Source organism: Chionomys nivalis, chromosome 19 (assembly GCF_950005125.1).
Source record: "Chionomys nivalis chromosome 19, mChiNiv1.1, whole genome shotgun sequence".
In the NCBI taxonomy this organism is placed as follows: Eukaryota; Metazoa; Chordata; class Mammalia; order Rodentia; family Cricetidae; genus Chionomys; species Chionomys nivalis.
The window spans coordinates 61,034,787-61,053,548 of record NC_080104.1 but is presented as its reverse complement, the minus strand read 5'-3'; the positions used below and the strand labels follow the sequence as shown (position 1 = coordinate 61,053,548).

Here is an 18,762-nt window from a genome sequence, read left to right as displayed (position 1 = left end):
GCAGATGCACAGGGACTCGGCTGCCGGGACGCAGGTCCTGTGGGCCAGGCATGAAAGCAGCTGGCCTGCAGCCTCCCATGCCTGCCTGGTCCCAGACAAGGGGGAAGCCGACTCTTCGCTGCATTTCCCGGCTCTGATTCCAGGCCCTCACCCTCCATCTTCTCCCTCCAGTGGCAAACAAAACACAAACAACAAAAACCAACATGGTGCTGGGGGTGCTGATGCAGGCCCACCATCGTAGCACTCGGGAGGCTGAGGCAGGAGGATCAGGAAATGGAGGCCAGCCTGTACTACATGACACCCTGAATGAAAGGAGGAGGGGGAAGAAAAAGACTCAGTAGAATCTGTGCTGCTACCTAGACCCTGCCAGACCTCAGGGACTGACCTCAAGCACAGAATAAACTCTAAAGAGACAGGCGTGTGTGTGGAGTGCTGTTCTCGGGCTCTGTGCCCTCCCAGCACAGAGGGAGAGGCTCCTGTCCTCCCCAGCGAGGCCCACACAGCCTATGAGTGCAGTTTTCCTGTGTCTCGCCTCCCCCCCAGTCTCCAGACCCTGGCTGGCTCCCTGTACCCCTCTCCTCCCAGCAGCACCCCCCCACACTGCTCTGAGTCATTCTTCCCCCACCCCCACCTCTCCTTCACCTTCTAGAACTCCTGGAGGTTTCCAACTGGAGGTTTCTATTAGCAGTTGGTCCTGGGCTGGCTGCCTACCATGGCTTCTTGAGTCAAGGTCCCCTCAGGATGGCAGCCCAGGCTCGGACCCCTCGGTCACGGTCACGAATCTTGGGCTGCTCTTCCGTGTTGCGCTTTCTCCGAAGCCTGGTCGGGAGCAAAGGGAGTTCTAACAAGTCCCTGGCCAGGAGCGGGCCCAGCCCCTCACAAGAGCAGGAGGCTGTCTCCTCAAGGATTGGCTCCCGGGGGGGTCGTTGGAGGAGGGGGCCAAGGCTACATGCAGTGGTACCTAGGGTCCTCTCTGTAGCCCCCTCAAGCGTGCCGCCGCATGATGCCTTTGGGCTGGGCACTAGGGATACGGGGTCCCAGACCCTCACCTCCAAGGATACCCTGAAGCTCCCGGCCCAGGGTGTAGAGGTGACATCAGTCCCCACCAGAGAAATCACGGAGGTTCTGGGGCACCTGTCTGAGAAGAAAGGAGAGGAGAAAGAGACAGCAGGAGAGGCCTCTGGGGCCTCAGGGGCCTCAGACAGGTGAGGGGCTGGGCTGTGGTCGGGGGAGGGTATTGTCCAGAGAGAGCAGGGTACAGGCTGGAGGCCCATGGCTGGTGAAGGGTTGGGGCAAGGGGTCCTGAAGAGTGAAGCCGTGCTGGCTGGCGCCTCTGTTCTCAGCCCCTTCTATAGCCCAGTGCTCCCAACCTGCCGGCTCACCCCCCCTTCCTGGTCTTAGCAACTACTCCCTGTGTGAAAGGTACCCAGCTCCCCACTTCCTCCCGCCCTCAGATAGGAACAGAGCAGGGGCCTGGGAGGAGGGCAGGTCAAACAGATCTGTGAAGAGACCCCAGGCGGATCAGGGCATGGCCACACCTCTGGGTATCCCCTGGCTCCTTCACCTGATTGTGCTTTGGGATTAGGGAGCACTTTGCTCAGGCCCTGGAGGCGGAACAAGGATGCCTGCAGTGGGTTCCGGGACCACTGGCACTCGCCCCTGAGGCCTTGGTCAAAGAGGAAGAGGAGGGGCCCTGCCTAATTGAGATAGGTACGTATGATAGCTGGAAGGGGGGCAGAAATGGACACCTCTCCTCTAGGCCCTCTCGGGGTGGGGAGCCCAACAGGACACGAGCCATAACTGGAGATGACAGTGGAGCATTGCTAAACCTCTCTGCCCCACGCTCCTTGTCTGTAAGGTGGAAACCAGATAGCTCGTGTCTCGGAGGCACACTCAAGCGTCAGTGAGATGCTGTTTGTCACGGACCAGAGCCGGACCCAGCACAGAACGGGTGCAGTGATTGGCTGGGCCTGGCACTCAGTGGGCATTCCGTTAACACAGGACAGAGCGGGTGCAGTGATGACATGACCTGGCACACAGTAGGCACTGGTTAAGTAATAAAGAAACTGCTTGGCCCTCATAGGTTAAAACATAGGTGGGTGGAGTAAACAGAACAGAATGCTGGGAGAAAGAGGAAGTGAGCTCAGACTCGACAGCTCTGCTCTCTGGAGCAGACGCCATGCTCTCCTCTCCAGAGTAGATGCGATGAAGCTCTGACCCAGGATGGACGTAGGCTAGAATCTTCCTGGTAAGCACACCTTGGGGTGCTACATACATAAATAGAAATGGGCCAAGCAGTGTTTAAAAGAATACAGTTTGTGTGTCATTATTTCGGGTATAAAGCTAGCCGGGCAGGAGCCGGGCAGGACGAAAAACAGGCCCGCAGCTCCCTACTACACGTCAGTGAGATGCTGTTTGTCACGGACCAGAGCCGGACCCAGCACAGAACGGGTGCAGTGATTGGCTGGGCCTGGCACTCAGTGGGCATTCCGTTAACACAGGACAGAGTGGGTGCAGTGATGACATGACCTGGCACACAGTAGGCACTGTCCAGCACTTAGAGGGAGGAAAAAGAGCTGTCACAAGCCCAAGGTCCGCCCAGCTTCATAGGGACATACTTCTCTCAACAAGAAAAGTCATAGCAACAGCACATCTAAGCAATAGTGGCCCACACTTGGAACCCCCAGGAGGCAGAGGCAGGAAGTCAGGAGTTCGGGGCCAGCCTTGGCTACATAGCAGAGCTGGAGGTTGGGCTTCATGAGCTGCTGGCTCCAAAACACAAAGCAAAACAAATCCACAAAATGCAGTAAGACCACGGGCAGCAAGGTGGGTCTTTAGGTAAAGGGGGCTGCTGCCAAGCTCGAGGACCCACCCGCATTCCTGGAACTCACAGGCTAGAAGCTGAGAGCAGATTCATACAAGCTGTCCTGTGACCCCTTCTACACACGCCATGGTGTGTACCCAAGATAAAGAAATAAAAGTATACTCTGTGAGTTCGAGGCCAGCCTGGTCTAGAAGAGCTAGTTCCAGGACAGGAACCAAAAGCTACGGAGAAACCCTGTCTCAAAAATCAAAAAAAAAAAAAAAAAAAAAAAAAAGGAAAAACCATCAGAAGATCAGAAGAGGGTAGCCCCACCCTCAGGGCCTTCCCTCTCCCTCTGAGACAGCTCTCATCAACCTGCTGCCAGCCTCACTGACCGATTCTTCACAGGAGACCTCAGGCTGACCTCCTGCAAGGTGGAGTCCACCCCATGGAATTATCTCCTTGGCTTATACAAACAACTGCAGAAATCAGCCATGGCCAAGGTCAGCGGGGCTGGGTCCCATGGTCTCTCTCCCTTTTGAGCTGGGAACTGCCCCCTCTTGTTTGCTGGTTTGGGGAGGAAGGGACACAGGCCTGGAGTCCTGACCCTCTCTCTCCACAGGCTCAGAGACCAGGGGTGCCTCAGTATCCTCCCAAGGACGGCTTGTCCCATGAGGAGAAAGGGGAGCGAGAAGAAGCGGAGGAGGACAGCTACCTCAAGCTGTGTGCCCCGCGCGTCACTGCCACCTCCCAGTCTCAGCTGCAGAAGATGTTTAGGGCCACGGATACAGTGGGTAAGAGTCCAGCTTTGGCCGGCGGCTGAGGGAAGAAACGCGAGCACTGGCCACGAGGTGGCAGCAGAGACCTACGGTGACTTGCGCGGGTGCGCTGTTGGTTGACCTCCAGGCTTAGCTAGGGTCCAGCGGGACCACACAAGCACCCCCCCCAACTCGCCCCACCCAGCTCCCGCCCGAGGGAGAACACCTCCAAGCCTGGTTCCGGCTCAGCAACCCTATAGCCGTCTCAGGGTAGGATCGAACAACAGCGGTTGGTTCATTCGGCCTGGCGAGGTGGCTCACGGTTAAGAGCACTTGTTGCTCTTGCGGAGGACCCCAGTTCAGGCCCCAGGACCCACGTTGGGTGGCCCCACAACTGCCAGTGATTCCAGCTCCAGGGGACCCAACGCCCTCTTCTGGCTTCCACAGGCATCTGTACACAGATACACACTTTAAAAAACAAACAAGCAAACAAACAAAAACCCTAAACACAACAATAACCAAAATACCCCCAAGATGTGTGTGCTTACACAGCCATTACTAGGGCTGATCTTTAAAAAGGTGAATTGACACCTCTGAAGTGGGTGACTTCACAAGTTCTTTGATGCCACTGACTGCGTGGGAATTGAAGCACAGAGAAGTTCAGTAACTTGCCCAAGGTACACAGCTACTATTGACAGAGCTGGGACTTCACTTCAGGCAGCTGCGTGTAGTAGCAGCACACACTGCCTGGGAGCAGGCTCCCGCCCCCCACTGCAGGAGGAGCCCAGGGGTGTGGGAGAGGCTGTGCCTGGCTGACTCAGGTACCTGAAGACTTTACAGGAGCTGGCCTGGGTGGTAGAGCTGAGGAAGGGGGTACAGTGGAGATTGTCCAGCAGGCTCCGCCTGCCCCATACTCTGAGAATGCAGGGACGAGAAACCCCATTTCTCCTGCATGCTCGCTCAGTCATGTCAAATGTGTGGCCTCGATTGTCCACACACCAGTTAACCAGCAATACAGAGCCCTCTGAGGTTGCCAGCACCCTCCTAGCCTATCCAGCCCCAAACACACAATTTACTGGAGATGGCACCAGCTCCCTGCTGGTTGAGCAGATCCGAGCACACTGCCCTCTGCTTTAGACCCTGATGCCAAGCCCAGGCCAGGAGTCAGGGTCCTGCGAGTCTCTGCTCTTTTCAAATAACTTCTTTGAGCATCTCATGGGATTTAGGGTTTGAGGAATCTGTTTTTATTATTTTAGACATTCTTAGGAAGTTGTCTAGCTACCCTTGAACTTGTGATCCTCCTGCCTCAACTTTTTTTTTCCTTGAGACAGGGTTTTTCTGTATCTTTGGAGCCTGTCCTGGAACTCACTCTGTAGACCAGGCTGGCCTCGAACTCACAGAGATCTGCCTGCCTCTGCCTTCCAAGGGCTGGCATTAAAGGCGTGTGCCACTGTGCGACTCTGCCTCAGTTTCTGGAGCTGAAGGTCCCAGGGTTCTGTCCCAGTCTTTCTGGGGACCAGCCTCCCCCACCCTACCTGCAGCTGCCTGCAGAAGAGCTGGTTACCATGAGCGTCACAGGAAACCTGGTGGCTTTTGAGGGTCTGTGGGACACATGCCAGGAAGAGGAGCAGCGATGTCTGTCCAGACGTCTGTCCCCACAATACTCAGCTTACCTCTTTGCCTCAAAGGTTTCGTGGAGTCAGAGCTAAAGAAGATTCTGGCAGTACGACGGGAGTCCCGCCTCTGGAAGGTGGGCAACCCGGAGGGCCGGGAGCTGCTCACCCAGCCAGACATCACGCTGGAGGAGGCTGGCATGGTAGATGGTCAGGTATGCCTGGGTGCCCATCTAATCCGCTAACTCATGAAAGTAGGGTGAGGGCCCCTTACCTCACAGGACCCTGGTCCTTGATTGCAGCCCCTACTGCCTAGACTCTTCTAGAGGAGGGTCTGAGATACTACCCTCTTTCTGGGAGTAGTGCACACACGCGTGCGCGCATGCACGAACATGCACCACACACATGCACACAAGTGCAAACATATGCACACACACGTGCTTTAACAGTTCTCACTTGAACCAATATTGTCCCTGTTTTGTTGTTTGTTTGTTAAGCTGGGCTCTTGTAGCCCAGGCTAGTCTGACTGTAGTAGCAGAGGCTGGCCTTGGGCTTCTATTCCTATTGCCTCTACTTCCCCAGGGCTGGATTTACTGGCGGGCGGGGAGATTTATCAAGATGGGCTTGCATTTGAACTACTTGTATCTTTTCCTGTTCCCTCCCATCCACACCAAAGCCCACAGACACACACAGGCTCTGGGGAGCAACCGCATGTCACCGCGCCAGTTCCGAGTCAGTTTCCGTCCCCTCTATGACTCATGGGAGTCTCTGCCCTGATGGTCTGTGGTTCACAAAAGGGAAGAGTCCCGGACTCACAGGGGAGTCCAGTCAGACCATTCTGCTGTGTCATCTTGACTTTGGTCCTTGACCTCTTTAGGGACCGGCTGAGACTCTGTGACAGGTTTCACAGGCTCCTCAGTGTGTGGTGTGTGTGTGTGTGTGTGTGTGTCTGTGTGTGGTGAGGGGGTGTGGAGGGGGACACAGGTCTACACATGAGGACACAATGACTGGCTCTGCCAGGAATTCACACTTGGTGGGCACTAAGGACATCCTAAGCTTGCCCTCATGCCCGTGTTCAGGAGCCTGATGCCCCCACACCCCTAACCACACCAGCTGTGTGGGCACTGGATTTTCCCCTCATACAGAAGGGCTCCAATCCTGGGATCTGTCCTCCTCTAGGACCTTGTGAGCCCACCTGCTCTACCCATCCTGTGCTCACAGTCCTGGGCTAGCCTTGGCACCTGCCCTACCCGTCCTGTGCTCACATTCCTGGGCTAGCTTACCTGTCCTGTGCTCACAGTCCTGGGCTAGCCTACCTGTCCTGTGCCCCCAGTCCTGGGCTAGTATTGGCACCTGCCCTACCCGTCCTGTGCTCACAGTCCTGGACTAGCATTGGCAGCACCAGGAGACGTGGGAGCTCCTGGATGGTGCACGTGGGGCCCCCAGTCCTCTCTTTGGGGGTTCAGAGGTACATCCTCGACTCCTGCCTTCCACAGTGGGTGTTTCAAAGTCCCATCCCCTCCCCGCCACATTTTCCTTTCCTCTGTCCTTAGAGCCACTGCTAAGGGGGCAGCGGTGGGGAGATTGCCACTCAGCTCTTGGGAAATGCCAGGGACCTGAGGGGTGGACGTTAAGGCAGCTCAAGAAAGAGTATGCATAGCCGGGCGTGGTGGCGCACGCCTTTAATCCCAGCACTCGGGAGGCAGAGGCAGGCGGATCTCTGTGAGTTCGAGACCAGCCTGGTCTACAGAGCTAGTTCCAGGACAGGCTCCAAAGCCACAGAGAAACCCTGGCTCGAAAAACCAAAAAAAAAAAAAAAAAAAAAAGAAAGAAAGAGTATGCAGACAAAGGGAAGGGGGAACGTCCAGGTCCCTAGCTTTCAAGGAACCAGAGGTTGAAGTATTCCTGCATTATGGGGGTAGTTGGCTCAGGGTTGGTGAACCTGGGGTCAGCTTTGGGGTGGTGGGGAAAGTTTGGAAAAGGTGGCCGGGGTGAGCTGAGGGAGGGTAGAGATGGGAAGGTTCTGAATACAGAGCAGGGAATATCTTTCTTTGCCTGTGTCTGCCCACAGCACCTGCTCCTGGAGGAGATGGATGAGATGGGGAACTGGCCTCCTCCAGAGTGAGGCCCCGGCCGGCAGGAGCCCACGGTGCCCACACTCCTGGGACCCCAGTCCAGCATGTGTCTCTTCCTGGGACATATCCAAGGAGTCCCTGTGGCCCTGGGCTTTGGGATGAATAACATCCTGTGTGTGTGTGGGGGGGGCCTGCCCAGCGCTGTCTCTACCCGTCAAACTCTGGTAGATGATGTTCTTAGTAAAAGCTTAGTTTGCCATTAGCTTCCTGGGCTGTCTGTCATTGGCCACCACCCGTCTGCCTCACTCTATCTAGTCCCTAATTCATGCCTGCAGAACAGCTAGCATGGGGGCCACCTCTGGGCACAGGGGCAGAGAGGGCGGGAGGATTTGGGCTAAACTGGAGGTGCTGCCTGCCAGTCAGCCAGCCAGAAGGAGAGTCCCCAACTTCCCTCTCTCTGTTCCCAGGCTTCTCTGTGTCCTCACCAGGAGGATCCGGGAATTCTCCCAGCAGGAAGTTCCTGCCCAGCCAGCTCAGGGACAAAGCCAGGAAAGGGGCCCTGGACTGCAGGACCTGCTTCAGGGGAGCTGGCCAGGAGGGCTACTGGGGGGAAGCAGGCGAGGAAGGGTCCCCTGAACCTGGTGTGTCTTCTGTTCTGCCGCTGTCATAAAACACTGGCCAAAAGCAGGTTCATTCCATCTTGCAATTTGCTGTCCCTTGTGGAGAGGAGTTAGGGCGGGGACTCAAGGCAGGAACCCGGAGGCAAGAATTGAACCGAGGCCAGGGAGGGGCAGTCCTACGAGCTTATCTCCTCTGCGTTTCTCAGCTACCTTTTTATTTTCTTTTAAGATTTATTTTAAATCTTTTTTTTTAAATATTTATTTATTTATTTATTTATTTATTTATTTATTTATTATGTATACAATGTTTTGTCTGTGTGTATGCCTGCAGGTCACAAGAGGGCACCAGACCCCATTACAGATGGTTGTGAGCCACCATGTGGTTGCTGGGAATTGAACTCAGGACCTTTGGAAGAGCAGGCAATGCTCTTAACCTCTGAGCCATCTCTCCAGCCCCCAAGATTTATTTTAAATCTTGCACGTGCGTATGTGTGTGTATGTGTGCGCGCGCACATGTATGTATGCGTATGTGCATGTGTACACACGTGTGTATGGTGTGTGCATCTGTTGAGAACAGGTGGCCGCAGCTCTGGAGGAAGGTGTCAGATTTCTGGAGCTGGAGTTACAGAGAGTTGCAAGCAGCCCCTATGTGGTTGATGGGAATCAGAGTCCAGTCCTCCGCAGGAGCAGTGTGTTTCTTACACAGCACAGGACCACCTGCCCAAGCAAAACACTGCCCACAGCTGGCTGGGCCCGCTGGCATCAATTAGAAATCAAGAAAATATTCCAAAGCATCCTCACAGGCAGGCCTGACGGAGGCAATCCCTCAGATGAGGTTCCCTCTTCCCAGGTGTGTCAAATGACACCTGAAACTAACAGACGGTAGGGAGAATGTCCTTCCAGACTAGATGCTGACCCCTGGTCGTGACTGGGCACTTCAGGGCTCCCTCACGGTAGGGGAGAATGTCCTTCCAGACTAGATGTTGACCCCTGGTCATGACTGGGCACTTCAGGGCTCCTGAGGGAGGACAGAGGGGTGCCATGTGGCTTCTGGGGAGGCCCAGAGTATAGAGACCCAGTGCTGCCTATATTCAGAGGTAAGGGAACTTGGGCACGGAGGGGGGTCTCCATCCTGGCTTCCTGGGATACCAGTAAGTGCTGTGGTCCAGGATGTCCCTGCTATCACAGAGGGTACCCGTTCCTCTCCCAGGCCCAGATTCTGAGCCTCCCTGCAGAAACTTTCTGTGTCACCCCCACCTCCCACCTCAGTCGGTTACAGAGCTGAAGACCAGCATCAGCTAAGGCACACTATTGTCAGAGGCTGGGTCTGAGGAAGGAAGCCAGGCAGGCCTTGGGGTCAGTCTCTGCCTGAGTGCTGGGGTTCCAGCTGAGTGCCACCGTGCCTGGCTTGGCCACACTGAAGTCACAGTGACCAATCACAGTGGCTGTCTGCTGGTGCCTGGTGAGGGGCCACATACTTGGGGCAGTAGAATACTGCCTGGCTCGCTGAAGGGGGTGGGGGACCCCATTTATGGCCCAGCCATCACTGTGGGGGAGGTAGGTGATGTTTGGAAACAGCTAGGGACACTTTGGGGGCCAGGAGCTTTCTCCAAGGCTTCCTGGCCAGGGCCCATGGAGGCCTTGACTCAGAGTCCTGAACTGGAGGCTGGTGGAGGGCCAGCTGTGCTGAGTCAACCAGGAGGCCGCCTTGTGACCAGATGACTCACCTGTGCCCTAATTGCTCTGCTAATCACTTCCTTCAAGTGGGGGCGCGATGGGAAGGGCGAGGCCTTGACTAGCAGCAGGGTTCAGTTCGTAGGGAGCGTATAGACCCCCTGGGGCAAAGGCTTGGTTCAGTGTGCAACGCCCTGTGGCCCTTTCCTCTCCTCCTCTTCCCCTGCTGCGTCTGTGGGGTAGCCCCTTGTTTGTCTCACTCTTCAGGGTTTCCGTGAACCACAAAGACTGTGGGGCATGGGCATGGGCGCTGGTGCTGTCGCTGTCTGAGGGGCAGGAAGAGGGTGTGTGTATGTGTGTGTGTGTATGTGTGTTGGCACAGGCGTGAGGCCTCTTCCCAGCCCTGAGGGGTCCAGGACTGGCTTCTGAGGGAGGCCTGGCTTGGCACACGTGGCAATGATGGCAGACTTTCTGAACAAGGAGCTGCTGTAGACTGGGGAGTCCCTGGCAATGAGCAGAAGCCTGCAGACACCCCTGGGTCCAACCTGGAGACTAGGGGGTCTCAAAGCTGGGTGTGGGATCCAGGAGGCCTTTGGTGTCACTGCGCAGGCTCCATGGCTGGCATCTGGCTAGCACACCAGACAGGGAGCAGCCTCCACATTGCTCACTTGAACCAACAGGGCTGCCTGTGGTCAGGTTTGTAGCACTGGGCTGCTGGGGACAGAGGATGCTAAGCCTGTCATTCTAGGCTTCTCCCACCTCTGTCTCTCTCTGCTGGACCCCAAGAGTTTCTGCCCGTGCTTGCCCCTGTGTGCGGCTCACCATATTGTACCGTGTTGTACCGTGCGGTGGAAGGTTAATGCAACTCCAAGTCTGTACTAGAGATGTTCTGGGCCTCGGTGGAGGCCTCAGGTGGGGGCATTTGGGAGCTGAGGGCCTGGTGGGTCTGCAGGACCTCTAGGGGAGCTGGGGCCCCAGCCTCTGCCAGCCTCTCCTGCTGAGTGAGCAGCCACCAGCCCCCCATCTCCAACTGGAGAGGAGGACGAGGAGGTGAGAATTGTGGGAAGGGTCCAGGACAATATGACAGGACACATCAAGGTTCTGGAAGCCACTCTCACTGTGACCAACTCATGTGACCGCAGACCAGTCCCCTCCCCCCACATACACACACTGAAGCCGTGTTGTGTTCATGAGCGTGAAATGGGAAAACCTCAGGCTCTTCACGTAGGCTGGTGAAGAGCCAAGAAGGATCCTGCTGCCTCACAGACAGTCCTTAAAGAGAGGACACTTGTGTCTCAGGGTTAGAGAGATTGCTTGCAAGGCACAGTGCCCCCCTGGGTTCCAACCCAGCACAATGTGACCTGAGTGTCTGGTGATGTGTCCTCTGGGGATGGTGGCCTCTGGGGATGACAGCCTCTCTGGTGATGGTGGCCTCTGGGGATGACAGCCTCTCTGGTGATGGTGGTCTCTGGTGGTGGCGTCTAAAATCCCAACACACTGGGAGGATCAGAAATTCAAGGTCACCCTTGGCTGCACAGCAAGTTGGGGCCAGCCTGGGATATCTCCAAAACAAACAAGCAGTATTTCAAAATGAAAAACCAGAATGGCAGTATGTACCAGAAGGATCCTCAGAACAACTCATTAGTGAGCCCTGCACCCCGCTCAGTTTTAGGCACTGGAGAGTGGAGTCCGATGGAGCACAACACAAAGTCCTCCACCTTTGGCTGGGCATAGGGGCACACACACCTGCAACCCCAGGGCTTGAAGGCCAGCCTGGGCTACCTGAGACCCTGCCTCAACCCCCCTCCAAACAAATGAACTAGGTTGGCTTGCCTCTGACGGTTTTTACCACAGGGATGCCCCTGGGCTGTACCTGTATGAAGTGGTGATCTAGTTCCTTGAATGGTGTCCCCTGCCCTGCAGAGTGTGGAACACAAGGCCTGGGGCGTGGAGCATTGCAAGGGTCACATGTGTGGGCCCATAGCTGGGGAGTGGTGGGCGGGCTGCAGGTCACACAGCATCTACGGAGAAGCGTGAGCACCCACGCAGATGCAGCCACCCAACCGTGCAAGTTTCTGCTGTGGTTTCTGGTGCCCAAGGCACAGATGAACACAGCCTGTCAGCAGGCTGCAGGGGCTTCTGTCTGCAAATAAAGTTCCCAGTCAAGTCGTGAGCCACGTAGGTGGGGGCTGAGCGGACTAGCCAGGGACTGTAAGTGACAGCGAAGGATCCAGTCTGTGCCTGTGCACCCCAGGGCCACTGCCCCACCCCTGGATTTGATGACCAGGAACTGATCCTCCTACCTCCACCTCCTAAATACTGGGGTGATGGGCAAGCATCACCAGGGCCAGCTGCTTTCCTGACCACATGTACATGGAGGCCTCCTCACTCAGTTCTCCAGTTGAGGATTCCCCTGTGCGTCTGGCCTGGGGCCCTTAGTTACCCCAGTTCCCTCGCCTAGCCGTGGAGTGGCCAAGCCCAGGGCACTCTGCTCTGGGGATTTCGGCCCCCTCTCTGTTGGAGTTGGGGCAATACAGGTCCTGCTTGTCTTCTCCACCCTTGCTGTGCCTGAAGATTCCTGGCTACCAGGCTGGCTCCTGGGCCAACAGGATCTACAGTCACAGCCCAGGGCCATCGATCTCCGTGGTAGGCACACAGGGCTGTTTCCATGACACCATGGCAGGGTTGCTGGGTGGTCCTGGACCTCATAAGTAGAGGGTGGCTCTCAGGGGGCACTCCAGGATAGGAGGGGGTGGGGAGCCAGAGAGGTCATCCATCATGTTAACCACTCGGCTACCTACAGCAGCAGCCAGTTTCACAGCGCGACCCAAGCCAATGTCGGTGACTCAGCTGGCATTTCCTGGGCAGCAGGAATTATGGAGGGCTGTATATCGGGAGACAGACAGGCTGAGAAGCACAATGCAGAGGGATCGTGGTAGCCAGCCAGGTACAGTTAGGAGGTAGAGGGAGGGACATTAGGAGTTCAAGGTCATTTTCCAGGTAAGTGGTGAGTCTGAGGACAGACTGGGCTTTTGGAGGCTAGCCACCTGGGGTCGTCTGGAGCTGTGTGACCCCAGGCAGTTGCTTCACTTGCTCTGGACATCCTGTTTCCTGTCTCACACAGGTTATTAGAGACCTCCTTGCATGCCAGTGTGGAGAACAGCTAACACACACAGGCTCTGTGTAACTGGAGATTACTGTCCTTTGAAAACAGCAACCCTCTGTTCGGAGCCCTGGCCCGGGTCCCTCTCACCAGAGTCCTCCCGAGGCTGGCAAGGCCCCGGCCATCTGGCTCTTCCTGTGTCTTCAACCCCATCTCTGGTTATTCTTCTTGCCTGGTGCTCAGTGTACACCGCCTGCTTTGCTGTTCCCTGACCACAGTTTGCCTACTCCGGCCCCCAGGGCCTTTGCACCTGCTGCTCACACTTGCCCTTGGAGGCTCCGACTCTGGGGATCCGTGTGACACTCCAGAGATGCCTGATCCCTGAAGTCTCTGCTCTGCTGCCTGCCAGTCTGCCTCCCTCCTCTCCCCCTCTTTCTTCTTCCCAGTGCTGGCAGTGGGGCATCCTGCACATGCTCCTGCCACGGACGCCACCCCGAGTCAGGGGTATTTCTAAGTTTTATTTATTTATTTTTTTTATTTTTTTTTTTTGGTTTTTCGAGACAGGGTTTCTCTGTGGTTTTGGAGCCTGTCCTGGAACTAGCTCTTGTAGACCAGGCTGGACTTGAACTCACAGAGATTCGCCTGCCTCTGCCTCCCGAGTGCTGGGATTAAAGGCGTGCACCACCAACGCCCGGCTATTTTTAATTCTTGTTTTGTTTCTTCTTTCTTCTTTCGTTAGTCACTCTGTATAGAGAAAAGAAAGCAAGGCACCTGTTTACACTAAATTAGAGGCAGACCAGGAATTCACTCTATAGACCAGGCTAGCCTTGGAGTGGTAGCCATCCTCTGCCTGCTAAGTGCTGGGGCTTTAGGCACGGGCTACCCCGCCATATGTTATTTTTATTTTGGGGTTTTGTTTTGCCTGGCTGTGTTTGTTCTCTAATTACTGCCATCTTTTAATTGATTTCATATTGTCTGTCTCAATTGGAGCCCTAGTGCCATGGGTTTCTATGTCGCTTGCTTTGGCTGCTGTGGTCCCTGAGTTTAGAATCAGCCTAGCTGGTACAGAAAAGGTGGTCTCTCCCTCCCTCCCTCTCCCTCTCTCCCCCTCCTCCTTTTTGAGGTAGAGCCTCTCTGTAGCTCTGGTTGGCCCACGACCTGCCATGTAGACCAGGCTGGCCTCGAATGCACAGACATCTCTGGTCTCTGCCTTCCAAGTGCTGGAATTAAAGATACACCCAGACAAGGTGGCCTTTAAACTTAGCTGGACTGAATGGGTAGATGGGTGGGTGGCAGGTGGGTACATGAAGGGATGGATGGTTGGTGGGTAGATGAGTGGGTGGATTCTGGGTAAGTGAAATGAGAGAAATCGCTACCTGAAGTCAGGAATGGGTAGAGGAAGTGAAACTGTAAGCAGGAAGGAAGCCAGAAAGGATTGACAGCTCAGGACAGAGCCATACCCTTGCCGGCCCTTCTACCCTGACTTCTCAGCTCCCTCACCGGGCTCTGCCCTGCTTACCCAGCTCCTGGACATGGCAGCTCCAGCTGGGCAGAGGACCAGGCCTGGACAAAGTAGTGCTTCCTTTCGGATGTGGGATACACAGCTCCTTCTGCAGCTGGAGGGCAGGGTGAACCCCACTGCTCAGGAAGTGCCTGAGGGCCTGGGTGGACCTTGGGAGTGGTCATGGGGCTGGGGCTGGGCACTCGTGCTTGCAGCCTGGTCATAGCCAGTCTGGATGTCCTGCGCAGAGGTGGGGAGGGCAGGGCAGCTACACTGACCCCAGCCTCCCTGCCCCTCACCCCCTCAGAGCATGCCACTGAGGGCCGTCATAGGACTTTCCCTATGTCCTGATTTGGAGAGTGTCTCCTGTGGCTGACCACGTGCCACCAAGGAGCCATCGGTATCTATAATGATGACTCTGCAGCTCCTATCTGAGCCTGAGAACAGACGCAACGTGACAGCCCCTCCCCCACGGGCCTCTCCCCCCCCCCCAAGCCAGCCTCTCGCTGTCCCCAGCCCACAGGGCAGGCTCAGGGCTCTCTAGTCCCCAGTCTTGGAATCTGAATTAGGGCTGTGCCGAGCCACAGGCTCAGTTAGCATAGAGACATGTTTGGAGATGTCAGTTGTGATGGTTTTAAAACCCAGCCCTTAAGAGACTGAGGCGGGAGGAGTCTGCGCCAGCCTGGGCTACCGAGTAAGAGTCTGAATTTAAAAACAAAAGACAAAACCGAAACCAAAAGAAAACTCTGGCCCCCATATTTTCTGGCATCTTTAGCACCCAGAGAGCAGGGCTGTGTTCCTATCCACACAGGGAGGGCAGAGTTTGTCTGGTGTGCACGAAGCCCCGAGTTGAATCCGCGCCATTCACTGGTTGTAGTGGTGCACTGTGGTAATTCAAGCACCCAGGGGGTGAAGGCTGGAGAATCAGAAGTTCAAGGCCAGCCTAGGCTACATGAAATCCTGTCTCAGAAACATCAACGAAGTCCAGATGCCATGAGTGTTTGAAGTTTCAGAGCTAAACAATGGCTTTAGGCTTCCATCATGGCCTCCAGCCTAGAACAGATCCACCAGCCAGCTGCAGGCAGAGCCATGGTGCACACCATCCCAAAAGTGCCTGTGGGTGAGACCCCCAGCAAGAAGCACCTCACAGGCCCTTCCAGCGTTCCCAATCTACAGCAGTTGTGCTAAATGAGGGTTTCACACCGTTAAATCTCGCATGTTTGTTACGCAGCAATTGCCATGGGAACATTGCCCTGAAGCCCCAAGTCGTCCTGTGTGCTCTGGCCACCCCGTCTCCCAGGTGGAACCACGCCTGTGCTTTGAAAACACAGGCAGGGGGCTGGTGGGCAGCTCCCGTGAGAGCAGATGTTCTGGGCTCACCCTGACGCTAAACCATTTCGGAACCAGCAACTGTGGCATCTGAGAGAGGGCATTGCAAGCACAGCGTTCTTCTTTATTTTATTTATTTATTTTTTTTGGTTTTTCGAGACAGGGTTTCTCTGTGGCTTTGGAGCCTGTCCTGGAACTAGCTCTTGTAGACCAGGCTGGTCTCGAACTCACAGAGATTCACCTGCCTCTGCCTCCCAAGTGCTGGGATTAAAGGCGTGCGCCACCACCGCCCGGCCCCAAGCACAGCGTTCTATCTCTCTTTCTGTGTGTGGGTATGTTTTGGTTTTTCGAGACAGGGTTTCTCTGTGTAGCCCTGGCTGTCCTGGAACTAGCTCTTGTAGGCCAGGTTGGCCTTGAACTCAGAGATCCACCTGCCTCTGCCTCCCCAGGGCTGGGATTAAAGGTGTGCGCCACCACTGCCCTGGCAGCATTCTCAATCTTACGTTGGTTTCTTCCCCACCTGTGTAGTCGTTTGTGAAGGCTCTTGTAACTGCCTGTCAGGTGGGCTTTGCTCTGGCTGTGGCGGGGTGACTGGGCATGACCACATTTCATGTTCCAGGGAGTGGCTTCAGAAGCAGCCTCAAGCAGTGGCTAACCAGGAGGTGGTGATGCGTCCAGGCTGGCTGCAGATCATGAGATTAGCGGCTATGAGTGAGCTCTTGAGGTCCATCATAATGAAGCCTTAGACGGCGTAGCGTCTCTCCCTTCCTGGTATAATTTTCTTTGTGTATGCATGTCCTTCATTCCTGAGACAGGATCTCGTGCTGCCCAAGTTGGTCTTAAATTTCCTATGTAGCCAAGGATGATCTTGACCTTTTGATCCCCCTGCTTCTACCTCCGGAGTGCTGGAATTACAGGTGTCTGTCGACACACCTGGATTGTGTACAGCTAGGGGTCTGGAAGTCGCAGCTGTCACGTCCCAAGTTTGAGGTTTTGCATAGGCGGCCTGCATGTCCCCTTTTGAAAGTGCTCCACCATTGCAGCCCATGTGCCTCTCTCTACCAGGAAGACCTTCCTGTTGTCTGACCCCTTCTGCTGCTATGCTCTCTCTGTCCATGGGGACAGAGCTGCTGTCATGGACTCTGGAGTCCTGTGGAACCAGGGCAGGGGGTCCTGCATGTGATCCACAGATGGGAGCCCATGCAGGTGCAGAGGGCCAGAGCTAAGGACAGAGGAAGCTGGCTGGGCCCCATGGGAAGCTGGAGCCAAAGCAGAGCCTGCTGCTGTGGGAGGAGGCTGGGGACACAGATCTTGATGGGGTCCATGTCCTGATTTGGGGGTCATCTCAGCCACCATGAGAACAATGGAGTGGTCTCTGCCAGCTGCCCTACCCGTCTGGGCATCCCTAGCTTGTGGATTCTCCCTGATTGGTGCACAGGAAGGTTCAGGTGGGTCTGAGTCTGGGCTCCAGACCTGCCGTCTGTGACATTCCTTCCGCTGCAAGTCTTCCAAAGAGGTGAGGGACACCCCTCTCGCTGCACCATGGTAACAGCAAGGTCAAGGGGTCGTGCGGTCAGCTTTGTATGGTCAACAGCCATGTTTGGAACGGGATGCCCACTAGGGGCAGGACGCCTGCAAGTAAGTTTCCCTGTCTGTAAATGGGCCCAGCTAAGCCAGGTGTGGTGGCCCAGGTCTTTAATCCCAGCATTTGGAAGGCAGAGGCAGGTGGTTCATTGTTAGTTTAAAGCCAGGTTGGTTTATATATTGAATTCTAGGCCAACCTGGGCTACATAGTGAGTCCTCGTCTCAAAAAAAGAAAATCACACAAAATAAAAAAAAAAAAAATTTAAGTGTGAGTTTAGTCAGGGGGGGCTCACATCTGGGATAGAAGGATCCAACCCAGCCTGCATGGTAAGTTCCAGAGGCCCTGAGTTTCCCAGCAACCACATGGTGGCTCACAACCATCTGTAATGAGATCTGGTGCCCTCTTCTGGCAAGAAGGCATGCATGCAGGCAGAACACTGTATACGTAATAAATAAATAAATCTTAAAAAACAAAACAACAGCAAAACCAAACAAAAACCAATCAATGAAGCAGCTGGCTGGCTGTGGCTTGGTTGGCAGAGTGCCAGCCGAGCCGAGCGTGTGCCAGGAGCTGATCCTGTAAAATGGGTGTGATGTCACAGGCCTGTGGCCCAGTGCTTCAGAAGCAGAGGCAGGAGGTCATCCTCAATGAAGAGTCTGAGACCAGGCTAGGCTGTAGATCAGCAGTTCTCAAGCTGTGGGGGTCAGACATCAGATCTCCTGCACATCAGATATTCACATTTTGATTCATAACAGTAGCAAAATTACAGTTATGAAGTAGCAACAAAATAATTGTAGGGTTGGGGCTGTATGAGCAACTGTCTTAAAGGCCGTAGCATCAGGAAGGAGAACCAGTGCTGTAGATGGAGAGTTTGAGGCCAGCCTGGGCTACAGGAGACCCTATTTCAAGTAAGGAGAGAGGGCGGCGGGGGGAACAGCCCCTGCTTGTCAAAGGCCAGTGCCAGAGCTGGGGCTGAGAGTCACAGCAAGCTGGAAGCTTTAGCTGGGAGGAGGGAACTGGATCCCCACTCAAAAGGTGGCCCCTATGTCCTTTGGGATTGGCTAGCCTTTGATTGCAGGCTGAGGGGTACAACACTCTGTGGGGACCGCCTCTGTCTTTCAAGAATATATCTTTACAGCCTCAAGGACGCTGGCCGTCTGGGCTGCCCATTCCAGGGACCCCAGGATGCTGAACTTTTCTGTTTCCTGTAGCTGGGTGACCCTGTTAGTTGGGCTGGGCAGAGGCCTGGCAAACAGGCGTGTGGATGAGTGACTAACTGGAGACTCCCAGAGGAGAGGAGAAGCCAGAGGACCTGGACTGGCCAATGACCCAGCGCTACAGAGTTCCTTCACTGAAACCTTCTAGAATCTTCCCTGCCTCAGGGCTTCCTCACTCTGCACAGGCAAATTGACAGGCTGGGATTAAAGTCCCAAGGCTGGCACTGACCCCAGGCGTGCAGGCTGGTGGATAAGCTCCCTGCAGGCTTCTCCACCCCTGGGTGGAGCAATCAGACTGCACAGTCTGAGCGCTGCCAGCCAACGGACCAAGTTCTGGGGACCCCTGGGCACAGGCCAAGTCCTGGGGACTCCCTAGGCACAGGGCAAGTCCTGGGGACCCACTGGGCACAGGGAAAGTTTTGGGGTCCTGCTGGCCTGAGCTTCTTGTGGTCTCCTGTGTAAAGTGTTCCCTAAGGCATAGCCT

The 18,762-nt window shown here is 55.3% G+C and overlaps 1 protein-coding gene across 1 annotated transcript; it reads left to right on the top strand.

The window, feature by feature from the left end:
* Nucleotides 1-741: 741 nt before the first annotated feature.
* LOC130861852 (gametogenetin-binding protein 1-like) lies at nt 742-7,350 on the top strand. The gene is made up of 6 exons (XM_057751106.1): nt 742-1,205; nt 1,586-1,710; nt 3,212-3,306; nt 3,426-3,597; nt 5,250-5,389; nt 7,246-7,350. The coding sequence occupies exons 1-6, from the start codon at nt 742-744 to the stop codon at nt 7,297-7,299; spliced, it is 1,050 nt and encodes a 349-aa protein (XP_057607089.1). The 3' UTR covers nt 7,300-7,350.
* The last annotated feature ends 11,412 nt before the right edge of the window (nt 7,351-18,762 follow it).

What these genes read in the sequence shown, in the direction of transcription:
- LOC130861852 (XM_057751106.1), top strand. Translation starts at nt 742, where the DNA reads ATGGCAGCCCAGGCTCGGACCCCTCGGTCACGGTCACGAATCTTGGGC. An exon ending in GCCTCAGGGGCCTCAGACAG is followed by an intron (nt 1,206 to 1,585) that starts GTGAGGGGCTGG and finishes CTTTGGGATTAG; the next exon opens with GGAGCACTTTGCTCAGGCCC. An exon ending in TAGGGCCACGGATACAGTGG is followed by an intron (nt 3,598 to 5,249) that starts GTAAGAGTCCAG and finishes TTTGCCTCAAAG; the next exon opens with GTTTCGTGGAGTCAGAGCTA.